This window comes from Neophocaena asiaeorientalis, unplaced genomic scaffold (assembly GCF_003031525.2).
Source record: "Neophocaena asiaeorientalis asiaeorientalis breed wild unplaced genomic scaffold, Neophocaena_asiaeorientalis_V1.1 scaffold251, whole genome shotgun sequence".
NCBI lineage: Eukaryota > Metazoa > Chordata > Mammalia > Artiodactyla > Phocoenidae > Neophocaena > Neophocaena asiaeorientalis.
In genome coordinates, this window is record NW_020173377.1 from 3,184,171 (window position 1) to 3,197,881 (window position 13,711).

Consider the following 13,711-nt stretch of genomic DNA (forward strand, 5'->3'; position numbering starts at 1 on the left):
TTTCTCAATTTTGTCTCTGTGAGGAGGGGACATAGCTGTCAGGCTTACATTCCTAAAACTACACACAAAAGAGTGTAGAGAGTTTTTCCTATTTGCTCCAGATGGAAAAAAGGAAAAACCCCCAAATAGCCCATTTTGAATCCTGTGTCTAATTAATAAACCAATCATTGTGACCTGGGCAGAGATTGTGTGTATTTTTGTGTGTATGTATATATGTATAAGTGTGTGTGTGTGTGTGTGTGTGTGTGTGTGCGTGCAGGGTGGGAGAGGTTAAATGTCAAGAAAACCTTGTGAATGGAAGGGGTGAAGAAGATTTCCCTAAAGGAAGGGGTTGATATTTGTAAAAGAAGGAAAAGAAAAGTGCCGGGCAATTTTTTTAAAAGGTCTCCCCTGCGTTGTTCCATTTGTAAATATTTTTAAGTATAAAGTAAGTGATGAAATTGCTGTGCAGCAGGGAACTTGCTCCTAGTGTTGTTAAACTGGTTTTCAGAAAGCTTCTGAATTTGTCCTATAAACCCTGAAAGATATCAGTAAATGCTGGACATTTTTATTTTAGTTAAGGCTGGTCATAAAGAAGACAGCCTTCTGCTCACGTGTAGAGAGACAGTGTACCCGCCCCAGCCAGCTCTTCCCCATTTGCCTCATTAGCTTTCCTGTCCACACTAAGACCTATGTCTTATTCCTGGTTATCTTCCCAGCACATGGCATGGAACTTGGCACATAGCTGATGCTTAAGGAATGTTTATCAAGGGAATCAATGAATAATAATGACTAGACCTGCAACAAAATTGATAGAACACAAATCTGGTTCTGTTATCCTATCTGGGGCCACACCCTAGAGCGGCGCCTGCATCGAGCTAGTGCCATTGGTGGGAAACTAATCAAGCATTAGGAGGAGAGGCCTGGCATCACTGCATGTACCTCACAAATGCATATTCATATGAGCCCACATGCATGATTAACTTGGGAAGCTGACAGGAAGCAGTCAATCTGTTGAGCAAGTTTGTGTTTTATAAACCAGATGTTTGGTATTATTATTCATCATTTCCTTTGATACCAGAATGGTCTCCATTATGTAGCATAGGAAATGAAGGATATGGAATAATATACACTTATTATACAACAGAACACCACAACCAAGCATTTCAGAGGCCTGTTCAAAGCCTGGGCAAGTATAATTGAATGGCAGTTCATTTTAGGATTCCCACTTGGACTTAAGTTAATGGGATTTTGCCTAGATGGACCATCGTGACCCCCACTCTCCCACTCCTACCCTTGGAAAATGAATGTTGACTCTATGTCTGCGTTTTTCTTGGAAGCCATGTCTATGAATCATAAGCAGTGCTCTTGCCTCAGTGGCTACTACAGGTTAGGGAGCCACAGGAAAGCAGGGACCCCCTAGTGTAGTGCGGGGACAGAGGGTGTCTGGCTATGGTTTGCTGCATAACTCCTGCTTGACGGTCTTAAAAAAAAAACCAAAACCTTTTGCCACCAGCTGCTATTTCCTATGGCAGGAGTACAGAATGCCTTTCAATCGTAAAGTGCTTACCGTGCAAATTAACTTTCAATTTGATGTTCACTCTCCACAAAATGTTTAAGATTCACAGGACCCAGACCCAGTGGAAAAGAGGGGAAAGATGGAGCTGGCGGGTGCAGAAGAGCATCTTCATGTTGTGCATTACAGTGATATTTCCGGAGTGCTGCCAGCCCTCATGGCCATACTGATGAGCTGGTATAACATCAGAAAGGCTACAGGTTAGGGTTCTGGCCAAGCCAGTACAAATCTGGGCCAGAATTGTCCCTGAAAGAGGGACATGTGAGCTCATAACAGTGGCTAGACTGAGATCACTGCATTTCCCTTGTTTACCTGGGGCTGGTTTAAAATGGGTGGTTTCTGTACAAATGTAATATTATGGGTTTTTTGAAAATTTTAAGTAACGCAGTAATTATATTTGGAATTAGCCCCCGAGTGAAGTTGTTACTATTTTCTGGCCTTAATATTTGGAAGTTAGTTTCCCGTGATCTTATATTTATGCCAGGACAAGTACCAGTGATTTATAACTGATTTTTACTGTTTGCAGGAAAAAAGCTTCATTTCTCATTATTGTCAATGGTATGTTTTGATTTTATCCATGATACATGTTGGCATTGCTTGAAATTTTGATTTGAGTTGCAAAGTGGAAGTTGCCCAGGGTTATGGATCAGCTCAACTCAGTTTTCTTTGTAGCATTAAGGATTAATCAAGGAGTCAGAATATGGGAAGATTTCTGATTCTGAGGGAGATGTTTATTGTGGGTTGGTCCTGCCTTTGAAAATGGCCTTGCATGCCCCCATTGATGGCCATAGTATACTTTAAGTATTTTTAGCAAGGTGTTGGAACCATGGTTTCACAAACTGTTATATACCAGTTGGTTTGGTTCCTGGCAACAATAACTGTTAGCATTATCTCATCGTTAATATTATTTGGTTCTTAATATGATACATCAAGTTTGTTTATTTATACTAACACCAAAATTAGGCTGTCCCAAATAATAGATTACATGATTACAATGTGTATTACTCAGGATTCTCCAGAGAAAGAGAACCATATGAGATATATATGTATTTTTTTTCTTAAGTGTAAGGTAAGTATACACACACCCACACACATACACACACACAGAAGGAGGGAGGGAGAGAGGGAGGGAGGGAGAGAGAGAGAGATTTATTTTAAGCAATTGCCTCACTGAATGTGGGGGGCTGACGCATCTGAAAAACTGTAAGGCAGGTTGGTAGGCTGGAAGTTCCAGCAGGATGGGATTTTACAGTCTTGGGTCTGAAGGCAGTCTGGAAGCAGAATTTCTTCTTCCTTGGGGAACCTTGTTTTCTCTTAAGGCCTTGAACTGATTGGATAAAACACACCCAGATTATGTAGGATAATCTGCTTTATCAAAGTCTACTTATTTTTTATTGAAATATAGTTGACATGTAACATTATCTTAGTTTCAGATGTGCTACATAGTGATTTGCAAACATTATGAAATGATCATCACTAAGTCTAGTAACCATCTGTCCGTGTACAAATTATTATGTTACTGACCATATTCCTTATGTTGTGTATTATATCCCCGTGGCTTATTTATTTTATAGCTGGAGGTTTGTATCTCTTCAGCCCCTTCACCTATTTCGCTCCCACCTGCCCCCCGCTCTGGCAACCATCTGTTTGTTCTGTTTCTGTGAGTCTGTTTTTATTTTATTTTGTTTGTTTGTTTTGTTTTTTAGATTCTACATATAAGTGAGATCATACTTATAAGTGAGATCATTTGTCTTTCTCTGACTTATTTCACTTAATATAATACTCTCTAGATCCATCCATGTTGTCACAAATGGCAAGATTTTTTTATGGCTGACTAATATTCCATTGTGTGTATATATCACATCTTCTTTATCCATTCATCTCTCAATGGACAATTAGTTTGCTTCCATATCTTGGCTATTGTAAATAACATTGCAGTGAACATTGGTGTGCATATCTCTTTTTGAATTAGTATTTTTATTTTCTTCCGATAATTACCCAGAAGTGAAATTGCTGGATCATATGGCAGTTCTATTTTTATTTATTTATTGGCTGTGCTACGTGGCTTGTGGGATCTTAGTTCCCAGATCAGGGACTGTACCTGAGCCCTCAGCAGTGAAAGCATGGAGTCCTAATCATTGGACCGCTAGGGAATTCCTGGCAGTTCTATTTTTAATTTTTTGATGAGCCTCCATACTGTTTTTCACAATGGCTGCACCAACTTACAATCCCAACAGTGCACAAGGGTTTCCTTTTCTTTACATCCTCACCAACACTTGTTATTTGTTATCTTTTTGATAATAACCATTCACTAACAGGGATGAGGTGATATATCATTGTGGTTTTGATTTACATTTCTGTAATAGCGATGCTGAGCATCTTTTCATGTGCCTGTTGTCCATCTGTTTGTCTAATTTGGGAAAACGTCTATTCAGGTCCTGTGCCCATTCTTCAGTCTGGTTGTTTGTTTATTTGATGTTGAGTGTATGTGTTATTTGTATATTTTGGAAAATAACGCCTTATCGGATATATAATTTGCAAGTATCTCCTCCCATTCAGTAGGCTGCCTTTTCTTTTTTGTTGATAGCTTTTTTTGCTCTGCAAAAGCTTTTTAGTTTGATGAGTCCCATTTGTTTATTTTTGCTTTTGTTTTTCTTGCCTGAGGAAACACATCCAAAAAAATTGCTAAGACCAATGTCAAAAACCATACTGCCTGTTTTTTTTCTAGGAGTTTTATGATTTCAGGTCTTACATTTAAGTCTTTAACTCATTTTTAGTCTACTTTTGTATATGATGTGAGACTGTCCAGTTTGATTCTTTTGCATGTAGCTGTCCAGTTTCCCTAATACCATTTATTGAAAAGGCTGTCTTTTCCCCATTGTATATTCTTGCCTCCTTTGTCATAGATTAATTGCCCATATAATTATTCATATAATGAACCCATATAAGTGTGGGTTCATTTCTGGGCTCTCTATTCTGTTCCATTGATCTATGTGTCTTTTTTTGTGTGCCAGTACCGTAATGTTTTCATGACTGTACCTTTTGTAGTATAGTTTGAAATGAGGGAGCATGATCCCTCCAGCTCTATCCCTGCATGTGGCTCTCTGCACAGCCCCAAGGTGCTCAGGGTGGTACCAGCCCACTGTTGGGTGGGGCTGGGTCCCTGTTGCTCTAGGCTAGAGGGAGGATTCCAAAATGGGGCTTGCCAGTGCCAGTGTTATTGTGGAACAAGCTCCTGAAACTGGTTGCTGCCAGCATCTCTATCTGCAGGGGGAGTCCCAATTGCCTCCTGCCTCTCCGGGAAGCTCTCCAAGGTCAGCAAATGGGTCTGACCTAGGCTTCTTTTAAACTACTGCCTCTGTGCTGGGACTTGGAAAGTGTGAGATTTTGCAAGCACTCTTTAGGAGCAGAGCCTCCATGTCCTGTCACTCTATGGCTCCCCTAAACATAAGCCCTGCTGGTTTTCAAAACCAGACGTTCTGGGGTCTTGTCTTCCCAGTGTAGGATCCCTGGGATGAGGAGCCTGATGTGGCGCTCAGACCACTCGCTCCTTGGGGGAGGACCTCTACGATTGTGATATTCCTCCTGTTTGTAGGTTGCTGACCTGGAGGTATGGGTCTTGACTTTACCACGTCTCCGCCCTTCCTATCCATCTTGTTGTGGTTCCTTCTTTATGTCTATCGTTGTGGAAAATCTTTTCTGCTATCTTCAGTTTGTTCTCATAGATAGTTGCTCTGTAAGTAGTTGTAATTTTGGTGTGTCCTTTGGAGGAGGTGAGCTCTGGGTCTTCCTACTCCACCATTTTGGCCATCTCTAAAACCAACTGATTTAAATGTTAATCTCATCTAAAAAATACATTCACAACAACATCTAGACTGGTGTTTGGTCAAACAACTGGCACCATTGCCTAACCAAGTTGCCACATAAAATTAACCATCACATCATGAATTCCCAGTCCTTGAGGGATCTTGAGATTCTTGCGTTGTTTCTCTTGTCATGGAGGAATGTAGGTCTATCTTGATATAGAGGTAAAACTAATAAGAACATGGCCTCCTCTGTCCCTGTTAGGAGTTTTCCCAAAGCATATAAGTTTCTCTTTAACTATCATGGTTATTGATGGTGGAAAGCATTGCCTTTTAACAGTGCTTCTTGGATTTTAATATGCATACTAACTATTGAAATGAAGATTCAGATTCAGAGAATCTAGAGAGGACTTGGGATTATGCATTTCTAGGGCACTCAGGTGCCAGAGGTACTGCCATTCTGTGTGCCACATTACAAGTAATGAGGTCCTATTGCTCAAATAACCTATTGGAAGAACAAGACTGGGAGAAGATTGACTGAGTTTAATGACCTTTTCTCAGGAGGCCAGTCAGTCTGTGGGGACCTCAGTCCATGGGGACCTCTAAATTTTAGGATCTTCTCTTTATAATGCCTTTTCCCAAGAAGACCGAGGGAGCAACACCTCCGTTTTCTATGGAATTAAAGTGACAGAGAAGTGCCCAAACATCAGAAAACACTCTAGACTGAGGATAGTGGATTCTTATTCACAGATTGCTTCATTTGAAGCTTAAATGGGCTGTGAAACCAGGAAGTAAACCTCTCCCACCAGACTTGCCAATTTTGGTCTCTGTCCGCAGTGCCACATGCCTTGATCTTACTGGAGACTCTGCTACTTGCTAGCCATGTGACCTTGAAGGCAGGGAAAGGAAACTAGCATCTTTTGAGCACCTGCAGATGCCAGGTACCTTGCTGGGCAGTTTCACATTTTATCTTCATGGCAACACTGTTGGGGAATACTTGGCATTATTTCATACGAGGACATGAAGGCTTAGATAATGCAGTTAATAAAGATTCAAAGCTGAGAATTAGAACGAGGTTTGTCTTGGACCAAAGCCTACTGTGGTCCAGGACTCAGTTTCCCCATTTGTTAATGGGGCAGAGTAGGGGTTCCTGCCTTTCTCCTAACACTGTTGTGAAGGACGGTTGGGATGGTGGTCTCAGTGCATTTGTATGTAATTCAGTGAGTTACAGAAGTGTATTATGTGCCAAATTTCAAGAGTTCTTCTTCCGGGAGGGATGTTCAGCTTCTTACCAGTGATTTAAAGATGAGCTGATCAAATTATTTTTTTTATTTTGTTTTTATTTTGTTTGTTTTCCATCTGGGACTGACATACAGAGATACGCAGAAGTTCAAAAAGGCCATGACTCAGCTACCTTGGGGAGAATAAATGCTTCCAGATTCCATTGTTTCCAGCAGGGGCACCTCATAAAACCCCTTGTGCTCATGCTTTCTGATCCTCAATTTCCAGATTAAGGAGAAGCATTAATATTGCACATATTGAACATAAAAGTCTGCAAAGTAAAACAGTAAAATCAGTCTGTAGTAATAAAATAAAATGAATCACTGAGATCCAAACAGGGCTTTATTTGAACTCAAATCGCTGAATGCAGTAAACAGATCAGCTGGAGTGACTGATGGTAACTGACGTTGTTTCCCCTGCTGGGGAGGAGGGGCTGGGATCTTCACCTACACGTCAGGGTGGAGGAATGTTGCACTCCCACCTATGCTATGAAGGCTCGAGTGGACCCTGGTCCATTCCCAACAGCCCCTGGTCAGGAAAGGATGAGATAGTCAAAGGGTATGGCCTCCAGCACTATTTATCCCAGATCTTTCTCAGGTAACTGGCTTTTCTGTCTCCATCCAGCTTGCCAATGGTCAGGGCCCCGTCCTGATGACCACGGTCGCCATGCCTGTGTTTAGTAAGCAGAACGAAACTGTGAGTACAGTGACTGGATTTCCTACCTGTTGCTAGGACGGTTGTTATCTCAGACCCCCTCTGACTCAAGCTTTGGTGCCCTTTTTTTACTCATTTAATTTAAGGATGGAGGGTGTATAATTTTTCCTCACTTTTAATCCTGCTGGTAGCATCATGAAATCAAGAATAGATGAGAGATGAGACTTCCCTGGTGGTCCAGTGGTTAGGGCTCTGTGCTCCCAATGCAGGGGCCCCAGGTTTGATCCCTGATCAGGGAACTAGATCCTGCATGCCACAACTAAGAGCCGGCACAGCAAAAAAAGAATAGATGAGAGGAATTCAAGCAGGCATCATTTTACAGTTTGTAGCACTTTTCCAAAATTTAAGTGTTTAAATGACCAGAGGAAGGAAACCCCCAGAAAGAATCCTTGATCGTAGTGGGTTAACCTCTCTCTCATTTACAGGTACCAGCCTTGAATTAGATTCCCAGGGCTGTGGCAACAAAGTGCCCCAAACGGGATGGCTTACAACAATAGAAATGTATTCTCACAATTCCAGAGGCTAAAAGTCCAAAATCAAGGAGTCAGTTCTAGGGAAGACTCCTTCCTTTCCTCTTCCAGTGGCCCCAGGAATTCCTTGGTTTGTGGCAGCATAATTCCAATCTCCGCCTCTGTCTTCACATGGCCTTCTTCTCTCCTCATCTCTCTGTCCTCTCTTCTTCCTCTGACGACACAAATCATTGGCTATAAGCCCCATCCTACATCCAGGATGATTTTGCCTTGAGATCCTTAATTAATTACATCTACAAAGACCCTATTTCCAAATAAGATCACAGCCTGAGGTTCTGGGGACACTTGAATTGGGGGGAAACAACAGACAACAGCGATGAGTATTTTCTTCTAGAAGCCCCTTTCTGACATTAGAAAGTTTAGTACACCACATTGACCTTGGGACCTGGGACCCTGGAGGCCTATTCCTTCCCCTTAGTCCTTGATTCCAGCTTGCTGCTAAAAATGTGTTAGGGTTATTGCATCTTTCTCTGGCTATTTAGTCTCTCTCTCTCTCGTGGGCACCAGATGGCAGTGTAAATTGAGAAAGTAGTTAACATGTAAAGTGTTTCCTATAAAAAGTTTCCATAAGAGAAACTGATTAATGATCATAAGTCCTTAGCTTCTTCAGATTCTTGATTTTCAGGAGAGAGAAGAAAATGGTTTTTAGGGTGTCTTGGTATGGGCGTGTGTTGAGGGATATATAATAGGTAATGTTTGGCCTGAGAAGCTACCATTCTTGCCTAGGAATATTTTGGGTAGCGGATGGGGAATAGAAGAGGTTCCCTCATAGAGATCCAGGTTAATCGTCAATCTCTCTCAGTTTAAAGGAGGCACCAGACAGTGATCTGTGGTGTGTGGCTTATCAGGAGGTTCTATTTCTTCTACCAGATTAACATACTATTGTTGATATTGTTTAATGTTTCTTTTCAACAGAGATCGAAAGGCATTCTTCTGGGTGTGGTCGGCACAGATGTCCCAGTGAAAGAACTTCTGAAGACCATCCCCAAATACAAGGTAATGCATTACATAATTAATAGTCAAGGGCCAAATGCACAAGATAATTTCACAACCTGCCATAGTGACAAGGAAAACACGAAGGAAAGAGGCCCTTCTACTCTCTTTCTAGAGGGCTCTGTTTTGTTTTGTTTTGTTTTGTTTTGTTTTGTTAGAATAATAATAGTCCATGCAGGTCTGATTAGGTCTACATGTGCCTATCCAGGTTTGTGTGAGTCTGTGGAAATCTACACAAGTCTGTGCAGTTCTCCACAGGTCTTACACCTCTGATGGTTTTCTAAGCCAATCTTGATTCACCCCAATCTGAGGACCCTCTAAAATCTGTTACTTCTTAACAGGAACCCAATGAGGCACAAAGAAAAGTGGTCTCTGACTCTCGACTACGTATTCCCTTTATCCTGGAAGGTGATGGGGTACAAATTAATATTCCTTTCCTAAAGCTGCATTAAACCTATGGCACTAAGGGAATTGTAAGTTTGTTTTAAATTCTGGGGATAGTTGAGAGGGTGGAGTAGGTAATTTTGGAACAAAGAGATTAGGGCAGGCCTTGGTAGGCCACTGCCTTGGGAGTTTAGAACAACATGGAAAAGAAACACTAGATGGAAAGGGCTCAGAAAAGGCTGTGGCGGGGGGTGGATATGCTAGAACCAGCTCTGCGTGTGAGGCCAGCCCTACCTCGAGAGAGAGGGTCATGCTTTCCCCCTTACCTGGCTATATTCCCAGCACTCTGTTCCCAGAACTACTCTTTGGTTTATTTAGTTCTTCCACATTTGGGGACAGAGGGACTCTAATGGGTCATCCCAGTGCCACCCGCAGCCCAACCTCTTTCCATGAGAACAAGCATCCCAAGCTCCATGTGATTTCTCAGAGGTCCACAGTCTGGATCTGCCCTCTCTGGGGCAGGCAGGCACACACAGTGACAGACTGCACTGCCACCTAGGCTGGGTGCAGGAGGTGGCAAGTTGCTATGCAGGGGACATGGTGGCAGTAACCATTTTGTGGCCCATAGGGATGATATTACTTGGTATTTATGTTCTTTGGCTGCTGTAGTTAAATAAGCACTTTAACAAAATCAGAGCAACGGACAGGCCAGGAGCCTGGTTTCCATCCAAGTCAGGTTCACACTCTACCACCTTTAGAGCAGTGTTGTTCCAGCTTCAGCCTTTTGCTTCCCACCATCGTAACACATTGTCTTTTCTTTGTACCACCTGCAGAATTACTGAACAGATCTTTTTAAATTTCATTTGACTGGCACTTTTTCTTAATTATCTCTTCTAACCTCAGCCTGAACAGCCACATGTGAAGTCGTAAATTGAGATATGGTCATTATATTTTTCTGATACATAGGTTAGCCAGGGGAGTAACATGCAGGTTTTCCTTTTAAGGAGATGGCCCAGAGAGTCCTTGAACCCCATGCAGAAAACTCTCACCTGTTCCCTAGTGGGGGCTCCCCAGAAAAGCAGATCAAGGGGTAAGAAGAGGAAGGTCCCCTTAAGCCCTATCCCAGTGCTATGGAACTGCCCAAGAGCCGTCTCTGTGTATGCATGCATGGGAGTGCAGGGGGACAGAAAGCAGCCCCTGCTCCTTGTCCTAGGAGGAGTTCATGGACTGACATGGTTCCCCTGGCTGCACAAGGGTTGAGACCATACCGTCCCCTCTTCCCCCAGCATGAAGCAGACCAGCCCGCCCATCTCCATCTCTGGCCCACTCACAGACTGACAAGGGTTCTTTCCGTTCCCATCTGGAGGGAGGCAATCTCCTTTGGGCTGGGAATCTGAGATTCTTGGCTAACTGGCAGGGCCCCCTCCCTTACCACCTCATTCCCTGATGTGCTGAACCTGCCTCACCACCGTTGTGAGAGGCCCTTCTTCCTGGGCCTTGGCAGGAAGAGGCAATGGTTAGTGCTCTGGAAGAAGATACATTTGGAGTTCAGCCCCATCACTGAGGAGCTGGGTATGGACAACTCTCTCAAATCCTTAGTTCCTCTCTGTCCAATGGTGATAACAATAGAACCTGCTTGTAGATTTGTGTGAAGAATTGACCACTGTCATCAGTCAGGAGCAATGGTAACACACTGGTCAAGAGGACAGGTTTGACCCCCAGCCCCTGGTACCTGCAGCCCTCTTCCACAGGGGGCACTGCTTGCAGAGAGCTATTGACACCTTTCCTACCCCAGATTCTGACACCTGTGGCTTCACATCCACTGATCCTATGCTAACCCAGAATGCCCAACAGAACGATGGGTTAACTGAACAATGGACTAGGCAACCACATGCTGGGATTCTCAGCCACCTTTGAAAATGGGGTTTTCAAAGAATTTTGAAAGACACGGGGAAAGGCTTACGATACAAGGTCATGTGTGTTAGGCAACATTCTTAAGTTTGACGACAAGGATAGGTCCACCTTTTTGACAGAAGGCCAGGATAAGAGCAAGAGAACAGATCACCAGGCATCACAGCAAACCCTTATCCAAGCAAGTCAGCTAAATGGATGACTGCAGCCAAAATGAACAGGTCACCCCTCAGAGGGTTGGACACAAAGTGACAGGTGCAGAAAACACCTATTTAAAAAAGCACCATTTTGTGGTACAAAATGGGATGTCTCAAGGTATAATATTAGCAGATAACATTTGCCCAGTACTCTGTGCTGTGCAACGAACATTACCCCCATCATGTTGTGAAACCTTCCTCAGGTAAGTGCAGTGTTGTTGTATCCATTCTACTCATAAGGAATCCCAGGTTTGCAGGGCTTATGTTCACAGAGCTCAAGGCTACGTAAGTAGGAAGTGGTGAGTGTGATTTGAGCCTAGACCCACATTCTTAGAGCAGATCTAAGCCATTCACATACTACTTCATATACTCTCTGTACCATTATTTACTTAATACTTCACTTGTAAATCAGCCTGAAACTTTCTTCACTTAACTAAATTTTGATAGGAAACACATCATTTCTAAAAAGAAAAGCCAGTGTCAGTTTGCATTATAGAAGATAATTGTAAAAAAAATTATAAAAACAAAATAATAGTATTAAATAATTGATTCCAAGGTTCTGAACTTGAATTCTGTTCTCTTTTTTTCTTTTAAGTTAGTATTAAAGGCAAATGTTAAAGATATACTAATGGAAAGTTTATGTTTGATATAATTGGAAGGATGGAAGAAATTTTTAAAAGGGCTGCCTCTTACTAGAGGTTCTGGCTATAAAGTTTAACACAGGCCCTATATGCCACCTGAAATCATCTCGCTCTACACTGTTTTTCCTAAGAAAGCAAAATAGGCCATGGGAAGATGATGGAGGACTGAGGAGTGAGGACCATAGGGGATTGTTCAGACTTGGGGTATGTATCCCTGCCTCCTAGGGCTCCCCTTAGCCCTGGACATCAGCGCCATCACCACCCTCCATAAGCCCATGCTGCACCCTCACCTGTTGGCCCAACCTTCTCAGAGAACCCAAAAGGTTAAGTTCTTCCCAGCGCTTCCTAGCTGGTCCTTAGCACATGCTCCACTCCTAGAAGAGGAAACTTCTTTAAACAAGCAAGGCATGTATCTTCCCATATGCCAGTTCCATTTAGGTGATCAAATTAGAAAGCCACCTTCATGATAAGAGGAAATGAACTCTAATCTAAAACCAGGTGTCCAGGCTCACAAAAGGTGGCCTCCTTAACAAAAGAACTTTCCTGATTGGGTTTACTGAGATGACAAAAGTCTTTCTTCCTATTGTCACCCTGGAGCCCTGACAACCAGGTTCATTCAACAACAAGGCTTTTACAGTTGAAAGTAAGTTTCCAGAGCATGATAGGACATGTGGTTGATCTAAACTCACATAAGCACATGTTGGAAACTGTACAGCTCCCTGGAGATGGAAACTCAGGGTATTTGAGGCCCCTAAAGATAGTGGACTTTACTTTTATTGAAATCCCCAGACTTAGGTACTCAGAATTGCTGGCTTACTGTTTAAGGAAGGGCATCCCACCTTCCTTAACACTCTTAATCCTCTTGCACCATATAAGAAGATGTAGAAGCCCATATATAGGGCCACTATTTAATATATGCCCAGTAAATCAAGAAAGTGTGAACATATAGCAACTGATAACAATTACCCTGTGTCTGTTTCTCAGAGCTTCCTCTACTAGGCAATGTACTAAGCTCTTTATAGCATTATCTCACTTAATAATAGGTAGACACTGCTATTACCCTTGGCTAAAGAAACAGAGGCTCAGAAAGTTTAAATATCTCACCAAGTCTCACAACTAGCAATCCAGACTTTTAGCCTTTATTACCCTAGAGCCATTAGGAACAGTAAAGGACAATAATAGTAATAGTTTAAATAATAGTTAAAATATTAAAAATAATATTAATGGCTAAAATAATACAATAAAACATTCATTGAACTTTTTACTGTGTGTTTGGTATGGTAAAAGTGCTTTATATCCACTATTCCACTGAATCCTTATTACACTCCCATGAAGTGGGTACCACTTGACCCCGTTTTTAGATGAGGATACGTGAAATAACTTTCTCAGTATAACTCAGCTAATAAAAGATAAATGAAACAAAGTATAATAAGGGGATAGAGGAAGATCGGCTACAGAAAATTAACCAGCAGTGTCTGAAATACAGGCACTCCTGTTTTAGGCTTTTCCTAAGGTCTGGGAACGAGAGACCCACGTATGACATACGTTAATCTAAGTTATCCTTCCTCTGGTTCCCACAAGAGCTTTGGGAAAAAGGTGTGCATGGCAGGCAAAGTGAGCCATGGTTGAACATGGCTCTCTCATCTAGGAGAGGAGAGCTCCAGGGAGCAGAGTGCAAATTATACCTTTTTCTCTTGATTAA

At 42.3% G+C, this 13,711-nt stretch overlaps 1 protein-coding gene across 1 annotated transcript in view; it reads left to right on the forward strand.

The window, feature by feature from the left end:
- Positions 1-13,711, forward strand: part of CACNA2D3 (calcium voltage-gated channel auxiliary subunit alpha2delta 3) — a 772,424-nt gene that overhangs the window by 561,772 nt on the left and 196,941 nt on the right. Inside the window, exons 15-16 of the mRNA XM_024746438.1 lie at positions 7,264-7,335; positions 8,799-8,879. Of these exons, the coding sequence (XP_024602206.1) occupies positions 7,264-7,335; positions 8,799-8,879 (153 nt within the window). The remainder of the gene's footprint in view (positions 1-7,263; positions 7,336-8,798; positions 8,880-13,711) is intronic.